Below are 22,650 nucleotides of genomic sequence, written 5' to 3'. Positions count from 1 at the left end.
CAGTCATTGTTTAGTGGGATTCTCCATCACAGGGGGAGATACCAGTCACTGTTTAGTGGGATTCTCCATCACAGGGGGAGATACCAGTGGGATTCTCCATCACAGGGGGGAGATACCAGTCATTGTTTAGCGGGATTCTCCATCACAAGGGGAGATACCAGTCATTGTTTAGTGGGATTCTCCATCACAGGGGGAGATACCAGTCACTGTTTAGTGGGATTCTCCATCACAGGGGGGAGATACCAGTCATTGTTTAGTGGGATTCTCCATCACAGGGGGAGATACCAGTCACTGTTTAGTGGGATTCTCCATCACAGGGGGGAGATACCAGTCATTGTTTAGTGGGATTCTCCATCACAGGGGGAGATACCAGTCATTGTTTAGTGGGATTCTCCATCACAGGGGGAGATACCAGTCATTGTTTAGTGGGATTCTCCATCACAGGGGGAGATACCAGTGGGATTCTCCATCACAGGGGGAGATACCAGTGGGATTCTCCATCACAGGGGGAGATACCAGTCATTGTTTAGTGGGATTCTCCATCACAGGGGGAGATACCAGTCATTGTTTAGTGGGATTCTCCATCACAGGGGGAGATACCAGTCATTGTTTAGTGGGATTCTCCATCACAGGGGGAGATACCAGTCATTGTTTAGTGGGATTCTCCATCACAGGGGGAGATACCAGTCATTGTTTAGTGGGATTCTCCATCACAGGGGGAGATACCAGTGGGATTCTCCATCACAGGGGGAGATACCAGTCATTGTTTAGTGGGATTCTCCATCACAGGGGGAGATACCAGTGGGATTCTCCATCACAGGGGGAGATACCAGTGGGATTCTCCATCACAGGGGGAGATACCAGTCATTGTTTAGCGGGATTCTCCATCACAGGGGGAGATACCAGTCATTGTTTAGCGGGATTCTCCATCACAGGGGGAGATACCAGTCATTGTTTAGCGGGATTCTCCATCACAGGGGGAGATACCAGTCATTGTTTAGCGGGATTCTCCATCACAGGGGGAGATACCAGTCATTGTTTAGCGGGATTCTCCATCACAGGGGGGAGATACCAGTCATTGTTTAGCGGGATTCTCCATCACAGGGGGAGATACCAGTCATTGTTTAGCGGGATTCTCCATCACAGGGGGGAGATACCAGTCATTGTTTAGTGGGATTCTCCATCACAGGGAGATACCAGTCACTGTTTAGTGGGATTCTCCATCACAGGGGGAGCAATGTCAGAACCCAGTGACTTCACACACACATTTTTTTTATGTACTATGTGAAATCTCAGTTTCACATGGCGTCACTGCGCTTGGACAAATCCATATATGCTACACCACATCTGCTAGGCAGATGCCTGACCAGCAGCATAACCCAACGCGCTTAGTCAGGCCTTGAGTGGATGTATATATATATATGTGTACCTATTGAAGTGGATTTCTTGTTGCCATGGGTTCTTTTTCAGTGCACCAAGTGCGTGCTGCACACGGGACCCCAGTTTATCATCTGGTCTGGACGACTAGACAGAAGCACAGTTCAGTTTTCCAGTAGAACTTTGGACAAAGGATGAGAGCAGGATTCGAACCCAGACCCTAACAGACTCTTTATTGGCAGATGGAGGTCTTAACCATTCTGCCACCTTCCTCGTAACGTGAAGTCATTGATATATATACCTATGGCTGTATTGTATTGTACTGTGTTGTGTTGTATTACTCTTTCTGGTCACAATAGATTTCTCTGTGTGAAATTGGAGCTGCTCTCCCCAAGGAGAGCGCGTCGCTACACGGACAGCGCCACCCATTTTTTGTTTTTTTTTCTGTCTGCTACTTTATTTGTTTTCCTATTGATATATGTATGTATACTGATACACAACTACACAGACAGACAGACAAAGGATCCATGACAACACCTGACAGTCAGTACCCTGACAGTCAGTACCCTGACAGTCAGTACCCAGCCCAGCAGACAGATGGCTGAACCAACACTCACCGACAACCTCAGCACTCCAAAGTTCCCAAAGTCGTACAGCGTGATTTGATAGAACAGGTGCTTGCTGAAACAGCAAATGTAAAACAATTCTTTCTTTTCTAATATGCTTTTATTGTTACTGGGATTATCAGTTTCACAGAACTGGGCTAGCTAGAACCCACAAGAGAGGGCATGCTAACACACAGTGAGAACAGATGAAATGAAGGCATTTATCACAAGTAATACAGCAGCACTCTGTACAGCAGATATGTAACACAAGTCTCTATCAGACGACTAGAGATGTCTGATAACACACGCACACACATACACACACACTACTGCTGAAAGGAATAAACAAACACAGACTACAAACAACACACATAATTTATTGTGCTGACTTTGCGTCTCATGGTTTCAGAAATGCGGAAGTGATCGATCTTTTTTATATTTATTTATATTTATCATCAATGAGAAAAAACATATTCTACTTTTCTACTGCTCCAGTATCCATCCCAGCGGTAAGCCTTATCCCTGTTGTGGGCACATCGACCAAAACACCCCGCACTACAAACACATGTTCACTGATTCTAGCCGTGAAAAAATCAAACAAAAAAATAAATGACAGCCACAGACAAACAAAGAAACAAGAACGTTTGCTCACGTAAAACCATTCACGACGACAACATCTGCTCAACTGCACACGCTACACGCTCACAAATGGACGTGCGCGCGCACACACTTAAACGCACAGACACATGCAGAGAAATAACTTCAATCACACACGGGGACATAACACAGACGTTCCCCCAGCACCCCGAAAACACACAATCAGACACACGCATAGACACACTCGCACACACACACACACACACACACGGGTACCTCAGACGGTGAGTGTTGACCAGGTAGAGGTGTGTGTGGTGTTGGATCAAAGCAAGATCCTCCGATACACAGCCCACAAACGTGTGGTCTTTTAGCACCTCCCGTAACCCTGGCAACCAACCACCACCACCCACATCATTCTTCATCGTCATCAACAACACAGCTTCACGTCAAGTTTATCATCTCTAACTTCATCGTCATCACCAACACAGCTTCATGACAAGTTTATCATCTCTAACTTCATCGTCATCAACAACACAGCTTCACGTCAAGTTTATCATCTCTAACTTCTTCGTCATCAACAACACAGCTTCACGTCAAGTTTATCATCTCTAACTTCATCGTCATCAACAACACAGCTTCACATCAAGTTTATCATCTCTAACTTCATCGTCATCACCAACACAGCTTCATGTCAAGTTTATCATCTCTAACTTCATCGTCATCAACAACACAGCTTCATGTCAAGTTTATCATCTCTAACGTCTTCATCGTCATCACCAACACAGCTTCATGTCAGGTTTATCATCTCTAACTTCATCGTCATCACCAACACAGCTTCATGTCAGGTTTATCATCTCTAACTTCATCGTCATCACCAACACAGCTTCAGTCCAAGTTTATCATCTCTAACTTCATCGTCATCAACAACACAGCTTCAGTCCAAGTTTATCATCTCTAACTTCATCGTCATCACCAACACAGCTTCAGTCCAAGTTTATCATCTCTAACTTCATCGTCATCACCAACGCAGCTTCATGTCAGGTTTATCATCTCTAACTTCATCATCATCACCAACGCAGCTTCACATTAAGTCAAGTTTATCATCTCTCTTCATCGTCATCAACAACACAGCTTCATGTGCGTGCACACACGCGCGTAATGTACACACACGCGCGAATGAACGTGTCTCTTACCAGAGTGGCAGGCGTCTTCGATGTCCTGCCGGAGGGCTAGGACACTGGACAGTTTGATCTCCCGCCTGTGTGGTGCCGTTGGTCTGGAGCTGCTGCTGCTGCACACAACACAACGAGGCTGCACGTGCTCAGAATCAGTCATTCAATTATCTCAGTTACTGGAATTAAGTGGGGGGAAGTCTGTGGTAAATGCATGTTACAAGCATGACGATTAATCTTGGTACACAACACATGTAACAAAAACATACACAACATAGTATTAGCAAAGCAAACGCGATATAAAATAAGAAAAGAACCATCAGCTTTCCACTATCGTGTAGTGTTGTGGTCATGAAGTGAACCCCTCCACAGAAATACTCCCAGGACAACTTCTGTGTACGTAGGAGGTCTACTTCATGGGAGTAAAATTAACCCCCACTGCCCTCTCATAAAATGTTGAAGGTTTATGAACAGAAAAAAAAAAAAATTATTGGCTTTTTCATTTATAAAAATTTAGATTTTTCAAGACAGTTATTTTATTTTGAGTGAAGACAGATGAACGTCCCCATGTGTAACAGAACTACCCGGGGAGTACTTGTGACACACTCTACAAGGACCAGATGGGAACTCCTGCAGAAGCATTCCCCTTGTGGCAGGGAGTATAGCCGTGCAGGACGTGCACAGAGTAACTCACAGCGCTGGTTTCTCCGGCACTTTCTTCACAGTAATACCAGTGAACATGTGTGGCGCATTTCTCTGGGCAAAGTCAGACCCAATGCGCTGGTCATCGCTGTTCACACGCAGTTACACTCCAAAATGACTGATCACACTCCACCATTCACACACACACACACACACACACACACACACACACACACACAGGGACCTGTGAGCAGAATACAGCTGACACAACTCAGACACAACTTCTTTAATTCAGTACTCTGATGACTTGCCCCAGAAGATCTGTCAAATTCTGATGCTATTTAATTCGAGCAAGCTCAGAGATTTTCCTTCTGGTGTAAAGAGAACTATTTAGAGCTTGATGTTGTATGTGGTGCACACACACACACACACACACACAGATATGTATCTATATATATCTCTATCTCTCTCTCTATATATATAATTATACACACATATATATATACATACATACACACACACATATATAAATACATTATCTCTCTGTTTTGTGTGTGTGTGTGTGTGTGTGTGTGTGTGTGTGTGTGTGTGTGTGTGTGTGGTTGTGGTTGTGTGTGTGTGTGTGTGTGTGTGTGTGTGTGTGGTTGTGGTTGTGTGTGTGTGTGTGTGTGTGTGTGTGACGGTATGTAGAGACTTATGTGCTAATGTTTGCTGTGTCATGATAAACACGGTAAAACAACATAGTCATTTTCAAAACTTTCAAAACTACTGCCCCATCTCCCTCACCTGCATAGCCTGCAAGCTGATGGAACATATCATCACCAGCCACATCATGTCCCATCTTGAGAACAATGAGATTCTCTGTCCAGAGCAGCATGGCTTCCGATGCGGACGGTCATGTGAGACTCAACTCCTAGGGTATGTGGACGAAGCGACCAGAGAGATAGAGAAGGGAAACCAGCAGGACACTATCGTCCTCGACTTCTCAAAAGCGTTCGACAAAGTCAGCCATACCCTACTTGTCCACAAACTACGTCGTTACGGCATCAGAGGACGCACCAATGCCTGGATCAAGGACTTCCTCAAGGACAGACAGCAGGCTGTGGAAGTGGAAGGAACAAGATCTGATCTACCCGTGGAATCTGGCGTCCCTCAAGGCTCGGTTCTAGGGCCGAGTCTCTTTCTTCTGTTCATAAATAACCTCCCTGATGGCATCAAGTCGAAGATCCGCCCATTTGCCAATGACACCCTGTGCAGCAAGACCATCATGAAGAAAAAGGACGAGCAAATGCTGCAAGAAGATCTACACTCCCTTACCACCTGGGAGGAGAAGTGGTCCATGGAGTTCCATCCACAGAAGTGCTCAACGCTGACAGTTTCCCAGAAAAGGGACAAGACCGCCCCTGCGTATGAGCTGCATGGACAGAAGATTGAAAACGTCAGCACCACTAAGTACCTGGGCATCAACATTCAGGAAAATATGCAGTGGGTATCCCACATTGACTCCATCACCAAGAAAGCCAGCAAGACCCTAGGCTTCGTCCGGCGCAACCTCAAGATCGGCAACAAGAAGACAAAGGAAACTGCATACAAAGCCCTTGTTCGCCCACTTCTTGAGTATGCAGCCACCGTCTGGGATCCCTACACTGCAAACGAGGTAGAGGCCCTCGAGAAGATCCAACGAAGAGCAGCAAGATGGGTCTCAAATCGCCACCGCCAAACATCATGCGTGGACTCCATCCTCAATTCACTCAATTAGCCTCCCCTACAACAGCGCCGCAAGAAAGCCCGCTTGGAGATGTTCTACAAATCCCACCATGGTATCATCTCCATCAACTCCAAGTACCTGCCCAAGTCATCTAAGAGCAGGCTGAGCTGTAGAACGAACAAGAGCCTGAGCTATGACATTCCCTCCTGCACAACACTGAACAGGCAGATGGCATTCTTCCCGAGGACCATACCAGAATGGAAGAAGCTGCCTCAGGAAGTTGTGACAGCCGAGTCACTGGACTACTTCAAGTCCAGGCTGGCCTCTCATCTCTAAAAAGTGACCCCCCCTCCACTCCCCCAACAGTTGATGCAGAGGCTTGGCATCATGTCAGTGCATGCTGAACATGCACTGACTGGCCATGTCGCCCAAATTTTATTATTATTATTTTTTTCAATCCTCACAACAGCGCAATCCCTCATCCCCACACCTAGCTTGTTCTACTGCACTGTTCCTCACTGGGTGTGTGTGTGCGTGTGTGAGTGTGTGTGTGAGTGTGTGTGTGAGTATGTGTGTGTGTGTGTGTGTGCGTATGTGTTTCAGTTTCAGTAGCTCAAGGAGGCGTCACTGCGTTCGGACAAATCCATATACGCTACACCACATCTGGCAAGCAGATGCCTGACCAGCAGTGTAGCCCAACGTGCTTAGTCAGGCCTTGAGAAAAAAAAAGAAAAAAAAAGGTGAATAAATAATAGATAAGCGTACATAAATAAGTAAATAAATACATAAATAGATAAATAAATAAATAATTATAATATGAAAAAAAGGCAGTAATAATCATCAAAAAAAAAAAAAGACAAAAAAAAAGACAACAATGATGATAAATAAGCAAATAAATGTAAAACATGAAGAGACACATTCACACATACACCCACACATGCATAACAGATATGCACCAAACATGCAGTTTCTGTCTCTGTGGGCTTTTACAAATACAATAGACTGAGCAACACACTAGATGCCACGTTCTTGGCATCACAGATCTTTTCCCATCCCTCTTGCGGCCAATCAGTGGCAGCCTCTGTGCGTGTGTATGTGTGTGATTGTGTGTATGTGTGGGTCTGTGTGTTTGAGTGCGTTTGTGCATGCGCGAGGGTGTAAGTGTACACAAGTGTCAGGAGAGTTCTGTGTGTGTGCATGTGTGTGTGTGTGTGTGTGTGTGCGCGCGCATGTGTATGTTTGAGTGTGTGTGTGTGTGTGTGAGTGTGTGTGTGTGTGTGTGTGTGTGTGTGTGAGAGAGAGAGAGAGAGAGAGAGAGAGAGAGTGTGTGTGTCCGTGTCTCTGTGTTGTGTGTGTGTGTGTGTGTGTGTGTGTGTGTGTGTGTGTGTATGTGTGTGTGTGTGTGAGTATGTGTGTGTGTGTGTGTGAGTATGTGTGTGTATGTGTGTGTGTGTATGTCTGTGTGTGTGAGTATGTGTGTGTGTGTGTGTGTGTGTATGTGTATGTGTATGTGTGTGTGTGTGTGTGTGAGAGAGAGAGAGAGAGAGAGAGAGAGAGAGAGAGAGAGCGCATTCCCTTATCAACGCGAGATTCACACTAAGTGAACCCTACGGATTACTGCACTAGGAAAATCTGAATCTACAACCGCCCCTCCCTGCCCCCCCCCCCCCCCGCCCCCCCTCAAATAATAACCTTCCTCCCCTCGTCCATCATTCAACCCCTCCCCCACCACCTTCCTTCACCGAAACAACGTTAACAGAAGAAAAAAACGAAGTAACACAGAAAATGCACAGAAAATAACCAACCATAATTGTGATTGGGTCATTTCTGGCGATTCTGGACTGGTACTGGCACAGTGACCTTTGGGAACATGGAGCATTTCGGTGTTGCAATCTATAATGACAGTCATATTTGTGATTTATGAAACCTTTCTGGAAGGACGGATAAATTGGGCAAGAATTATGTCTGCGGCTTCACGATGGACTTGAAAAAAAAAAAAAATTCAAAACGGTATTTACACACACACACACACACACACACACACAGAGAGAAGGGAGACAGACAGAGAGAGGAAAAAGATGACAAATACCCCACACTGCCACACTGACCTGGACGCTGGCTCCTCCTCCTGGCTGCTCTCTGACGTCTCACGCGTCGTCACTACTGACGTCTTGCTGGTGCCTGATGACGTCACCAATGACGCAGCAACAGATGATGACGCAGCAGCAGTGGCAGTGGTGGCGGTGGTGACGGGGGAAAGGAAGGCATCCAGTTTTTGTTCCCGCTTGTCCGTGCGAACCATCTGGTGGGCGTACACCCTGTCCCCGCCTGGCATGGAATCATGATGATCATCATGATAATAATAATAATCATAATAACGATGATGATGATGATAATAATGTTGATGACGATGATGTGCGTATTTGATCCGTGTGCCTACACACACGAATCACCCCCCCTCTCCCCTTATACAAACGTTCACCCCCATCTCCCCTTATCATACAAACGTTCACCCCCCTCTCCCCTTATCATACAAACGTTCACCCCCCTCTCCCCTTATCATACAAACGTTCACCCCCCTCTCCCCTTATCATACAAACGTTCACCCCCCTCTCCCCTTATCATACAAACGTTCACCCCCCTCTCCCGTTATACAAACGTTCACCCCCCTCTCCCCTTATCATACAAACGTTCACCCCCCTCTCCCCTTATACAAACGTTCACCCCCCTCTCCCCTTATCATACAAACGTTCACCCCCCTCTCCCCTTATCATACAACATTCACCCCCCTCTCCCGTTATACAAACGTTCACCCCCCTCTCCCCTTATCATACAACATTCACCCCCCTCTCCCCTTATCAAACGTTCACCCCCCTCTCCCCTTATCATACAAACGTTCACCCCTCTCACCTTATCATACAACATTCGCCCCCCTCTCCCCTTATCAAACATTCACCCCCCTCTCCCCTTATCATACAAACGTTCACCCCCTCTCCCCTTATCAAACATTCACCCCCCTCTCCCCTTATCATACAAACGTTCACCACCCTCTCCCCTTATCAAACATTCACCCCCCTCTCCCCTTTTCATACAACATTCACCCCCCTCTCCCCTTGTCACACAAACGTTCACCCCTCTCTCCCCTTATCAAGCATTCACCCCACTCTCCCCTTATCATACAAACGTTCAACTATCACCATTAACCCCTACCCTCAACATACAGTCAATCCACCCCCCACGCCCCAAACATTCAACCACCACTAAGACCCCCCCCCTCCCCCCGCCCTGTCCCCACAACGTTCAACCACTAGAACCCAAACACTCATAACCTGCGATCAACGTTGCTTCAGACAGAGACAACTACAGAGGACGATCCAGGACACCACATGACAGACAGTTAACTACAGAGGACGATCCAGGACACCACATGACAGAAACAACTACAGAGGACGATCCAGGACACCAGAGGACAGACAGACAACTACAGAGGACGATCCAGGACACCAGAGGACAGACAGACAACTACAGAGGACGATCCAGGACACCAGAGGACAGACAGACAACTACAGAGGACGATCCAGGACACCACAGGACAGACAGACAACTACAGAGGACGATCCAGGACACCAGAGGACAGACAGACAACTACAGAGGACGATCCAGGACACCACAGGACAGACAGACAACTACAGAGGACGATCCAGGACACCACATGACAGACAGACAACTACAGAGGACGATCCAGGACACCAGAGGACAGACAGACAACTACAGAGGACAATCCAGGACACCAGAGGACAGACAGACAACTACAGAGGACGATCCAGGACACCAGAGGACAGAGACAACTACAGAGGACGATCCAGGACACCAGAGGACAGACAGACAACTACAGAGGACGATCCAGGACACCACAGGACAGACAGACAACTACAGAGGACGATCCAGGACACCAGAGGACAGAGACAACTACAGAGGACGATCCAGGACACCACAGGACAGACAGACAACAGAGGACGATCCAGGACACCACAGGACAGACAGACAACAGAGGACGATCCAGGACACCACAGGACAGACAGACAACAGAGGACGATCCAGGACACCACAGGACAGACAGACAACAGAGGACGATCCAGGACACCACAGGACAGACAGACAACAGAGGACGATCCAGGACACCACAGGACAGACAGACAACAGAGGACGATCCAGGACACCACAGGACAGACTCTCAAGGCCGGAACACACAGGTGGGTTCAGTAAGGGTCAGAAGGTCAATCGTTTTATTCTATCTATTTATTTCATTTCATTATTTCCCATCAGTGTAGCACAGATGGACAATCCGCTACGCACTGACGTCTCCTTGACACAAACAAAATCACCGGTGTGGTGTGGGGGGTGGGGGTGGGGTGGGGACTGTGATGGAGGTTCAAGGCCTGTGCACTTAGTCACCGATGACACTTTAAGTAGTGTGCATTAAATAAAAAAAAAAACAAAGAAAAAAAAAAGCGTTCGCTATCCACACACACACGCGCGCGCGCGCGCACACACACACACAAACCTTCCCTGTTTTTTTTTTGTTTTTTTTTAACTTAACATGTGACACCCTGTTAGTGATAGCTACCAATGTGACCACTGTTCTGTGTGTGTGTGTGTGTGTGTGTTTGTGTGTGTCTCTAATGCACACACAGACACATACACACAGAGACATAACCACACACACACACACACACAAAACCACACACACACACACATAACCACACACACACACACACACACACACACATAACCACACACACATACACACATAACCACACACGCACACACACACACATAACCACACACACACACATAACCACACACACACACACATAACCACACACACACACACATAACTACACACACACACACACAACCACACACACACACACACACCAACTCCCCCCATGTCTGTTCCAGAAGGCTTCATTGTGGCCAGTGACAAGAAAGGGACTCGATGAAGCATTAGAATGGTGCTGGTTGTCATCGTTACACCCCCCGCCCCCCACCACCACCCCTCATGCTGACTCTACGGCAAGGTGAAGTGGAGATGTGGGGGCCGGGGGTGGGGGAGGGGGGTCACACTCAGAGAGAGGGAGACAGGGAGAGAGAGACAGGGAGAGAGATAGACAATAGAGAGAGACAGAGAGCGAGAGAAAGAGAGTGAGACAGAGAATGGAAGAGAGACACGGAGAGAGAGAGACAGAGAGAGTGGGAGTAAGACAGGGAGAGAGAGAGAGAGAGAGAGAGAGAGAGAGAGAGAGAGAGAGAGAGAGAGAGAGAGAGAGAGAGAGAAACAGAGAAAGTGAGTGGGAGAGAGAGACAGGGAGAGTGAGAGGGAGGGGTGGGAGGTGGGGGCAGGGAGGGAGGGAGGGAGGGAGGAAAGAGACAGGTGGGGGTAGGTTACCATTTGGACAATAAAAGTCAACAGCTAACGGCCGACATCAGAGACATTCCAACCTTTGACCCCCGCACCCCCCTCCCAATGTTCGCACTTTAAACAGAGGGACAGACGCGGAAATGTCAATGTTGGTTTATTTGTTCCCTCGTTAAACCAATTTATAACATGTTTTGGGGGGGTTGTTTTGAAACGGTCCTTTGGGGTGGCGGGGGGGGGGGGGGGGAGAGAGAGAGGCAGAGAGATGGAGGGAGAGAGAGGGAGGCAGAGAGAGAGAGGGAGGGGGAGGGAGGCAGAGAGATAGAGGGAGAGAGAGGAGGAGGGAGGGAGAGAGAGAGGCAGAGAGACAGAGAGGGAGGCAGAGAGAGAGAGAGAGAGAGGGGAGGGAGGCAGAGAGGGAGAGAGAGGCAGAGAGGCAGGGAGATAGAGGGAGAGAGAGAGGAGGAGGGAGGGAGGGAGACAGAGAGAGAGAGAGAGAGAGAGAGAGAGAGAGAGAGGCACAGATATATATATATATATATATATATATATATATATATATATATAGCGAGAGAGAGAGAGAGAGAGAGAGAGAGAGAGGAGAGAGGCAGAGAGAGAGGGAGAGGAGAGAGAGGCAGAGAGAGAGAGAGGGGGGAGAGGGAGAGAGGGAGGGAGGAAGGGAGAGATTCAAGATTCAAAAACTTTATTACGCAAGGATAAAGATTTTAGGCATCGCCCAGTCTTCCAATCTGTCCTTGTGACAACAATAACAATAACAACATTAACGATAACGACACAAAAATAATAATTTTGTTAACACTGCTACATCTTCTGCTACTGGTGGTGGTGTGTCCATCGAGATCGACGATGACCATCGTTGTCATCCAGATGGGGGATGGGGGATGGGGGGAGGGTGGTGGTGGGGTGGGGGGAAGGATGCTCATGAATCTATCTGTGAGTGCGCAGATGGCTGAATAGTCCAATCTGCGCACGAAATGTTCGCTGACAGTTGGGGCAGACAAAGACAGGCATATCATTGTCAGGGAGCTTGTTTGCCCGTGACTTTCTGGCCTGCCTCTTCTCAACAGCTGCAGCAGTCCTGTTGGCCTCGCACAACCTGGCGCCTTTGTGCACAGCAGCGCGCCATTTGTCACGGTCCACTGCAGATTCCTCCCAGGAGTCAGGGTTGATATCAAACGCTTTCAGAGAGACTTTCAGAGTATCTCTGAAGCGCTTCTTCTGACCTCCGTGTGATCTCTTCCCTTGTTGCAGCTCGCCATAGAAGAGCCTTTTGGGCAGCCGATGGTCTGGCATGCGCGCCATGTGTCCAGCCCAGCGAAGCTGGGACTGCATCAGGATGGTGAAGATGCTGGGAAGGGTGGCTTTTGCGAGCACCTCTGTGTCTGGGGTCTTGTCTTGCCACTTGATGTTCAGTAGCTTCCTTAGGCATGTTGTGTGGAAGTGGTTCAGCTTCTTGGCATGTCGTTGGTACACTGTCCAAGTTTCGCAGGCGTACAGTAGTGTGGGGAGAACTACTGCTCTGTAGACCTTTAGCTTGGTCTCAAGACTAATGCCTCTTCTGTTCCAAACATTTGCATTGAGTCTACCAAAAGTTGCGCTTGCTCTTGCAATCCTGACGTTCACTTCATCGTCGATGGTCGCATTTCGTGACAGTGTGCTGCCAAGGTATGTGAACCGCTCCACCGCACTGAGTCTCTGACCGTTGACTGTGATGTTGGGCTCAACGTAGGGTTTCCCTGGGGCTGGCTGATGGAGAACTTCAGTTTTCCTCGTGCTGATGGTAAGGCCGAAGTTCCTGCTGGCAGTGGCAAACTTGTCGACGCTGAGTTGCATGTCAGCTTCAGATCCAGCGTTGAGGGCACAATCATCAGCAAACAAAAAGTCTCTGATGATGTCTGTCATGACCTTCGTTTTTGCTTGAAGCCTTCTGAGGTTAAACAGCTTGCCATCTGTTCGGTACTTTAGGCCGATTCCAACATCGCCATCTCTGAAGGCATCAGTAAGCATTGCAGAGAACATGAGGCTGAACAGCGTTGGAGCCAGGACGCAGCCTTGCTTGACACCATTTGTGACAGCAAAAGGAGCAGATGTTTCACCATTGTCCTGGACTCGAGCCTGCATGCCTTCATGGAATTGGCTGACCCAGGAAATAAATTTCCGAGGGCATCCGTACTTGGCCATGATCTTCCACAGTCCCTCTCTACTCACGGTGTCGAAGGCCTTAGTGAGGTCGACATAGGTGGAGAACAGATCAGCATTTTGCTCCTGACATTTCTCTTGCAGCTGCCTTGCGGCAAACACCATGTCAGTAGTTCCGCGCTCTTTCCGGAATCCACATTGGCTCTCAGGCAAATGACCTTGGTCAAGGTGTGCTGTGAGGCGGTTAAGTAGGATCCTGGCAAGTATCTTGCCTGCGATGGAGAGCAAGGAAATGCCCCGATGGTTATCACAGGCTTGCCGGTTCCCCTTTCGCTTGTACAAGTGAATGATAGATGCATCTTTGAAATCCTGGGGGATCGTCTTTCCACATGAGTGAGTACAGCTGATGAAGCTTCTCAGTCAGCACAGTGCCTCCATCCTTGTAGACCTCTGCTGGTATGGAGTCTGAGCCAGGTGCTTTGCCACTGGATAGCAGACGGATTGCTTTCTGGGTCTCAAGAAGTGTTGGCGGAACGTCCAGTGCTTCGTTGGTGGGGACTTGTGGGAGACGGTCTATGGCTTCATCATTTATGGAGGAAGGGCGATTTAAGACACTGTTGAAGTGCTCAGCCCATCGTTCGAGAATGTTCTCCTTCTCGGTGATCAAGGTATTCCCATCTGCACTGAGGAGGGGGGATGATCCTGAGGATGTGGGGCCGTAGACTTCTTTTAAGGCATCATAGAACCTCTTCATATCGTGCCTGTCAGCATATCCCTGGATCTCATCAGCTTTGTCACTCAGCCACTTATCCTGCATCTGGCGTAACATTTGCTGAACAGTCCTGCGGATGGCATTGTATGCATCCTTTTTTGATGTGGACTTTGGGTTGCTCAGGTGGGCTTGATGCAGACGGCGTTTCTCATCCAGAAGCTGCTTGATTTCATCACAGTTTTCATCAAACCAGTCTTTGTGCTTTCTGGTCATGGGTCCCAGGGTCTCTGAAGCTGTACTATAGATCAGCTCACGCAGGGTCTTCCAGTCAGACTCCACATTCTGGTTGTCCAGAGAGGCGGATTCCAGACGATCTTCCAGCAGCTCCACAAAGGACTGTTTGATGGTGATGCTTTTCAGCTTAGCGATGTTGAGCCGTTTTGGAGCCTTCTGGCCTTGGGGGCGTCTCTTGGGTTGGATTCGAATATTCAGCTTCGAGACTACAAGGCGATGGTCTGTCCAACACTCGGCGCCGCACATGGTCTTTGTTACACATACATCTTGCCTATCCCTTTTCCTGACGATGACATAATCGATGAGATGCCAATGCTTTGAGCGAGGGTGCATCCATGACGTCCTGTTACGGGTAGGGAGGCAGAAAACTGTGTTGGTTATCAGCAGTTCGTGCTCTGCACAGGTCTGAAGCAAAAGCAATCCATTTGGGTTGCAGTGGCCCACACCGTGCTTTCCAATCACTCCATCCCAGGAGATGTAGTCAGAGCCAACTCTAGCACTGAAGTCCCCAAGAATGATGAGCTTGTCTGCTTTAGGGATGGCAGCAATGACAGAGTGAAGGTCCTCGTAGAACTTCGCCTTCACTTCATCCGGGTTGGTCATGGTTGGGGCGTAGGCACTGACAATGGTGAGGTGCTTCTGGCCAGATGCCAGTGGGAGTTTCATGGTCATAAGCCTATCGTTGACTCCCTTTGGGATTCCAGCTAGCTTGCTGACAAGTGCTGTTTTTACTGCAAAACCAACGCCAGCCTCACGTCGCTCTTTGCTTCCTCGTCCACTCCAGAAGAAGGTGTAACCAGATCCCCGTTCACAGAGCTCGCCTTCGCCTGCTACTACTGCGAAGAATGATCACCATCATCATTAACAAGCGAAAGAGAGAGCGAGCGAGAGAGAGCGAGCGTACATACGTGTGTGCGAGCGTGTGTGCCTGAGCGCTCGTGTGTGTGTGTGTGTGTGTGTGTGTGTGTGTGACCGAGGGGGGTGGGGGAGGAGGAGGGGGGGGAGACAGAAGCAGGGGGGACGGAAGAGAAACTTGCACACGGACGATTACAAATTCGATTCACATCCGGAAAATGAGTGGCCACCAGAGTATATCCCTGAATACAACTAACTGGGTGATACACATTGACATTGAACAGACCACCCCCCCCCGCCCCCCCACCCCCCGTGCAACCTCCCCAAAGTTGTGTGGTTCCTGGCAGCAATTTGCCTGGCAAACACTAGCAGCCTGTGATCAGAACGTCAGTCCACACCAATCACAACACACACGCGGGAAGATGTATGACGAACAAGATGCTATGACGTTGGTCAGGGACCTGGCGGGAAGATGCATGACGAACAAGATGCTATGACGTTGGTCAGGGACCTGGCATCAAGTGTGGCCAGCAGTACTGCAACACGCTGCATTCTTCACTTCTTTCTTTCCTCCTTTCTTCTTTTTCTGCTTCCCTTGCTGTCCTACTGTCCACGCTGTATCACTCTTTTTTGTCACAACAGATCTCTGTGTCAAACTCGGGCTGCTCTCTCAGGGAGAGTGCGTTGCTTCACTGACAGCGCCACCAATTTGTATTTTGTTTCCTGCCTGCAGTTATATGTTTTCCTATCCAAGTCGATTTTTCTACAGAATTTTGCCAGGAACAACCCTTTTGTTGCCGTGGATTCTTTTAGGTGCGCTAAGTGCATGCTGCACACACACACACACACACACGTAGTTTGTTAATCACATTTTGGTGTGTGAACTTAACATTGATATAATGCGTTATGTTGACAAAGGTATTTTGTAAAGCACCTACCACATTTTTGGACAGTGTGCTATGTAAGTATCCATTGTCATCATTCTATGATTAATGATGTTAGGTCGCCAGGAGGCCGCACAGCAGAATAGACCCTGCAAAGACCACCCTTGTTTCCCCCACTTGATTGAAACACGAACACAGTGTTGTTACATTGTGGCTCCACTCCTCACGGCCATCACTTGATGAGGCTTGTGGCACCCAGGCACTTGACGTGGGTTTCCACTTCTGTTTTTATTGATGATTTTATTTATATGGCTGGAACAGATGTTGCACTTGTTTAATCATGGTGTGTGTGTGTGTGTGTGTGTGTGTGTGTGTGTGTGTAAGAGAGAGAGAGAGAGAGAGAGAGAGAGAGAGAGAGAGAGAGAGAGAGATACGGATAATTTATTCATCAGGCCATAGCCCCTATGAAGGGGTACACAAACAGCATCTGTTGCGTCGCATTTGTTTGAACAGATATGAAGAAAAAGAAAATGACTTGAAACAACATTAATAATAACAAAACATAATTATCATGAAGTTGCAATTTCTCTAAATTTAAATGCTTTGTGCAGGAAGATGGACAAATTCCGCACATCATTTTGTCGTTTTGAAGACATCAACAAACTGAACTTGAATGTACAAGGCTGTCGGTAATATTTAGATGGAATATATTTTTCTCTAATCTCTTCAAGAGCTGGACAGCTCAGCACAAAATGTACTTCGTCTTTTTCTCCTCTCTGGCATAAAGGGCAAATCAAATCATTGTAATTAGGTTTCCTGTATCTGTAACGATGCGTTGCTAAACCCGACACACCCAACCTAAATCTCGTAGTTATAATTCTCAAATGTTTGTCCATATTTAGCATTAAATACGGTTTCATGTCATGCAGCCCACAAAAAGTTCTTGACTCTGAGAGACAGACAGACAGAGAGAGAGAGAGAGAGAGAGAGAGAGAGAGAGAGAGAGAGAGAGACTCAGAGACAGAGAGAGACAGACTCAGAGACAGAGAGACAGAGGAGAGATCACAGCCCGACACACACTCGTTGTCCGCTTGGATGTATTTAGTTCCTGTGTACCGTTTTCATGCATGCAGCGGTCATATACTTCCATTTTTTTCTTCTCTCTCTCTGAAGCGTATGTGCAGAAGCTTGTATGGATCTGCCCGCACGCACTGACGCCTCTTTGAAACTGAAACTGAACATCGTTAAAACGTCTGACGATGCACTACTTTAAAAAGATTTTGCCATTTTGTTTACTTCGATTCACTTGTTCAAGTTTCAATGCTATGTAATAATAATCACCATCATAAGATTATCATCATCATTATCATTATCATTACTGCTACTACTACTACTACAGGTTCATTGTGAAAGACATGATCATCGTCATTATTATCACCATTATCATTATTATTATCACTGGTAGTCTCATCTCATCTCATCTATCCCTTGACCCGTGGGTGGGTCGTTGGGGCACCATGGATGACTGCCTGGTCAGCTCGCGCCACCTGCCTCGGTCCTCAGCGGCCCTTTGAGTTGTGGCAAATGGCAGGCCCGTCCACTCTTTGATGTTGTCCTCCCACCGCTTTCTCTGTCTGCCTCTCTTCCTCCTTCCCTGTACGGTACCCTGCAGGATGGTTTTGGCTAGGCCGTCTGATCGTGTAACGTGTCCATACCAGCGGAGCTTGCGTTCCTTCACTGTGGTTAGCAGGTCTTTGAATGGGCCAATGGCGTTTTGGACTCTTCTTTTCACTTCCTCATTTGTGATGTGGTCTTTGTATGTAATGTTCAGGATCTTGCGGAAGCATCTCATTTCCAGGGCCTGGATTCTTCTCTGGAGTTCTGCAGTGAGGGTCCAGGATTCGCAAGCGTATAGAAATATTGAGAAGATGAGGGAGCGCATTAGTCTGATTTTGGACGAGAGGGAGATCTTTTTGTCCTTCCATATAGTCTTCAATCGACTCAGTGCGGCAGTAGTCTGCGCGATTCTGGACAGGACCTCTGGTTTCGAACCCTCGTCTGACACAATGGCACCCAAGTATTTGAAGGAGGAGACTTCTTCCAGTTTTTCACCGTTTACGTGCAAGTTGGACGTTACGCCTTGGCTGTTGTTGGTCATAACCTTGGTCTTCTCGGCACTGATCTCCATGCCGTAGGCTGATGATGTCTTGTCAAGTTTGTGCACGAGTTCTTCGAGTTCTTTCTCTTCTCCTGCCAGGCCATCAATGTCATCGGCAAAGCGCAGGTTGGTGATGACTCTGCCTCCAATGCTGACAGTTCCCACATGATCTTCCAGGGCGTCAGTCATGATCCTTTCAAGAAAGAGGTTGAAGAGAGTGGGACAGAGTAGACAGCCCTGTCTGACTCCGACCGTGGTTCTAAACCAGTTACCCGTGCTACCATTGAAGAGGACTGCACTGGTTGCTCTTTCGTATAGGTTCTGTATGGCTTGGATGATGTCTTCACTGATGTTGAATTTGTGCATGGTGGCCCATAAGGCAGCGTGCCATACCCTGTCGAACGCCTTCTTGAAGTCAATGAAGACGTGGTAGAGGTCTCTTTGGTGCTGGAGATATTTCTCGCACAGCAAGCGCAGGTTGAAGATTTGTTCTGTTGTGCTTCTCCCTGCTCTGAAGCCGGCCTGCTCTTCGGCGATGATCATTTCTGCTTGCGGCTTCAGTCGGTTGAGAAGGACCTTTAGCATGACCTTGCTGGGGTGGCTGATTAGGCTGATAGTGCGGTAGTTTTTGCACTGTTGTAGATTGCCCTTCTTGGGGATTGTGATGACCAATGATTGTGTCCAGGTGGTTGGCCACTCTCCCGTCTGCAGGATCTTATTACAGATGGTGGTGAGGGCATCAATCACCGCTTCGCCTCCAGCTTGAATCAGTTCGGCGGGAATGTTGTTGACGCCAGCTGACTTCCCTGCTTTCAGTGTCTTCACTGCTGCCTCTACTTCTTCCCGAAGAATTGGCTGGCTGTCGTTGTTGGTTGATGGGGGACAGTTCAGAACTGAAGTGTCACCTTTGGTGTCATGGTTGTACAACTCGGAGCAATATTCAGTCCAGCGCTGTCATTTCTTCAATGAGGCATTTCCCTGATTTGTCCTGGATGGTGCTGACTCGTCCTTGCTTGGTTGTTGTCAAGTTTTTGACAGTTGCGTACGCTCTTTTTGAGTTGTTCTTTTGCAGGTTGTCTTCAATCTCTGAGCACTGTTGTTCTATCCAGTTTTCTTTTGCTTTTCTCATGCTGGATTTGACCTTGTTGGCGGTCCTGTATTTGTTTGTTCCTTCAGGGGTGCCTTTCTTGTTCTTCAGTGCTCTTCGTTTATCGCATAGGTCGAGGATGTCAGGGGTGACCCAGGGCTTCTTCACTGGTCGTTTTGTGCCCAGAACTTCTTTGGCAGTCTCAGTCACTGCAGTGTTAAATGCAGTTGTTTCTCTGTCGATGTTCACCTCTTCGTCCTGCAAGATGGTCAGTGCGGCGAATTTTCCTCCAATCATGGCTTTGAAAGATTCTGCAACCTCTGGGTCTTTCAGTTTCTCAAGGTCGAATCTCATTCGTGTGGTACCTTGCTTTGCGATCTTCTTGAGGCGGATTCGGAAGGTCATAATGACCAGGTTGTGGTCGCTGCCCACGTCTGCCCCTGGGAAGCTTCTGGTCCTGGCGATGTTGATGCAGGACCGAAAGCGTTTCTTCACCAGGATTTAGTCGATCTGGTTGTTGTAGTCTCCGCCAGGGCTTTGCCAGGTCCATCTTCTGGATTTTTTGTGCGCTCCAAGTGTGTTTGCCAATATGAGGTCATTGTATCTGGCAAACTCCAACAATCTGAGACCTCTGTCGTTGGATGCCTCTCTGCAGAAAGGACCGCAGTTGCCTTGCCAGTTTGGCTGTGCGTCTGCTCCAACCTTTGCGTTCCAGTCGCCCTGCACCACAAGTATGTCCTTCCGTGGTGCTTGGTTCACGATGTCTTGTAGTTGGTCGTAGAATGCCTCAACCTCGCTGTCCTCGTAGTCAGAGGTAGGTGCGTACGCCTGTATGATCGTGATGTTGAATGGTGAGGCTTTGAGCCGAATGGTGATGATGCGGCTTGAAACTGGGCGACATCCCAAGATGCAGTTTGTGATGTTCTTGAGGACGAGGAAACCTACCCCATGCTCGTGGCGGTCTTCTTTGCCACTGTAGTACAGTTTGTGGCCTTCTTCAGTTGTGAGATCTTTAATGTTCTTCAAGCGTACTTCACAAAGCCCTATGATGTTCCAGTTGTATCGTTCCATCTCGTATGTCAGTTCTTTGATTTTTCCTGCTGCACGGAGAGTTCTGACGTTCCATGTGCCAATCACGATGTTGTCTCTGCCTCTGATTTTTGCTGAGGTGTTACCAGTAGCATATTTTTCGCCTCTGCCCTGGTGTGCAGCAGAAGACGCGGTCCTTGGTGACCCGGGCGGCGACCGATCCGGTATGGAATGAGTGGGGGTTGTCATCATCATGGTGTGTCTTGGGCTGAGTGGCCTGGCGGAGCCCATCCCTCTCCAGGTCGTTGGTCACAGCCGAGGTCACCCAATACCTGGGTGGTCGCCTTGACCCCGGACACTTAGTCGTTGAGCTTGCTGGAAGCCCTTCCACCCTAGCCGTTGGCTGGCTGTGCAGCTCTTCCGCCCCCTAGTGGTGCAGTGTCAACACCACCCCCTCACGTGGTTTAGCCCGCCAGCTGAGGCGGTGTACCAGGGTGTGGCGCTTGGAGCCAACACGTGAGAGCTTTAGGAGATGGATGAGGACCAGTGATGCCCGTCTGCTCCTGAAGGAGCACAGCTGCCAGACATCAAAGGTACTACCTCTATCCAGAGCCCCCTACACTGGTAGTAGTATGATAATTATTATTATAATAACAATAACAATTTGTTATCATCATTATTACAATTAGAACAACAACAACAACAACTACTACTACCACCACCACTACAACTGCTGCAACAGGCCCAGCAGGGGTCACGTCACAGACAGACGTCAGTGTCCACTGTCGTCACCCCTCACCCCCCCTCCCCCTGCAGCAGTGCACACCACTGTCGTCACCCCTCACCGCCCCCCCTGCAGCAGTGCACACCACTGTCGTCACCCCTCACCGCCCCCCTGCAGCAGTGCACACCACTGTCGTCACCCCTCACCCCCTGCAGCAGTGCACACTCAAGTCTGGCCGCACCAATTGGATTTCCTGCACAGGACGGGACTGGGGAGTGGCACCCCCTTCTGTGCCACGGTGACCACTTCAATGCCCCTCTCTATCTCATTACAGCTCCCCCCTTCAGCCCCCCCCCACCCCCCCCGTCTTTTCCCTTTCCGCTTTGCATTTCCTTGACAACAAATTACTTTGTTTCCCTGGTTACTCACTTCACATCACTTGAGACAGACAGGAAGCTTGCCGAAGCTTGCCGCACAGTGTGACGACAAAAGCCTGATCTCATGCACAACACACACCACCTCTTCACGTCATATCACTTGTGCAGTTCTACTGTTCCTCCACTTCCCCCTTTTCTGTCTGTTTTGCCGTATCCAGGTTAAACGTTCCTTTATCACTTCAATTTACTGTCTTCTTTTCAGATAGCCAAACACGCATCCCCCAGTCCATATCGATCACAAATTCTCTTCCGCTGTCAAAAGCACACCGGACAAAACTGGAGAACTCCCCCAAACCCAGAAGGCCCCGCCGTGTGCTGACAAAGCTGATTTAAATACACGGCCCAACACCAAAAACAACAACAAAACAACAACGTATCCTGAAATGGAGCCGACATTTAAATAATGAAGGGGGGTGGGGGTGGGGGGATCGAGTGGTATCCTAGCCTGCCCGCCGACAGCGCTCCCTGCCGGGAAGGCGATGCCTCCAAATACAATTATTTTGAACTTTCAGAGGGTGCAGCACACAGCTGTGTCGACGTCCTCCGTACGGGGAACTTTCCTTTGCTGTGATGAAGAATGTTATGTAACACGGGGAACTTTCCTTTGCTGTGATGAAGAATGTAATGTAACACGGGGAACTTTCCTTTGCTGTGATGAAGAATGTAATGTAACACGGGGACCTTTCCTTTGCTGTGATGAAGAATGTAATGTAACACGGGGAACTTTCCTTTGCTGTGATGAAGAATGTAATGTAACACGGGGAACTTTCCTTTGCTGTGATGAAGAATG

General features: G+C 48.4%; 1 protein-coding gene across 3 annotated transcripts in view; it reads right to left on the bottom strand.

The window, feature by feature from the left end:
* LOC143293375 (DNA mismatch repair protein Mlh1-like) overlaps positions 1–22,650 on the bottom strand; it is a 182,461-nt gene that overhangs the window by 9,522 nt on the left and 150,289 nt on the right. For 2 of the 3 annotated variants that reach the window (XM_076604183.1, XM_076604185.1), the window contains 4 exons: positions 8,210–8,429; positions 3,773–3,870; positions 2,856–2,964; positions 1,995–2,058 (listed from right to left, as the gene is read on the bottom strand). In XM_076604183.1, the coding sequence (XP_076460298.1) occupies positions 1,995–2,058; positions 2,856–2,964; positions 3,773–3,870; positions 8,210–8,429 (491 nt within the window). The remainder of the gene's footprint in view (positions 1–1,994; positions 2,059–2,855; positions 2,965–3,772; positions 3,871–8,209; positions 8,430–22,650) is intronic. The other variant, XM_076604184.1, reaches the window with a different exon arrangement.

This window comes from Babylonia areolata, chromosome 19 (genome assembly GCF_041734735.1).
Source record: "Babylonia areolata isolate BAREFJ2019XMU chromosome 19, ASM4173473v1, whole genome shotgun sequence".
NCBI lineage: Eukaryota > Metazoa > Mollusca > Gastropoda > Neogastropoda > Buccinidae > Babylonia > Babylonia areolata.
The sequence above is the reverse complement of the archived record's forward strand: the minus strand, read 5'-3'. Positions and strand labels throughout refer to the sequence as shown.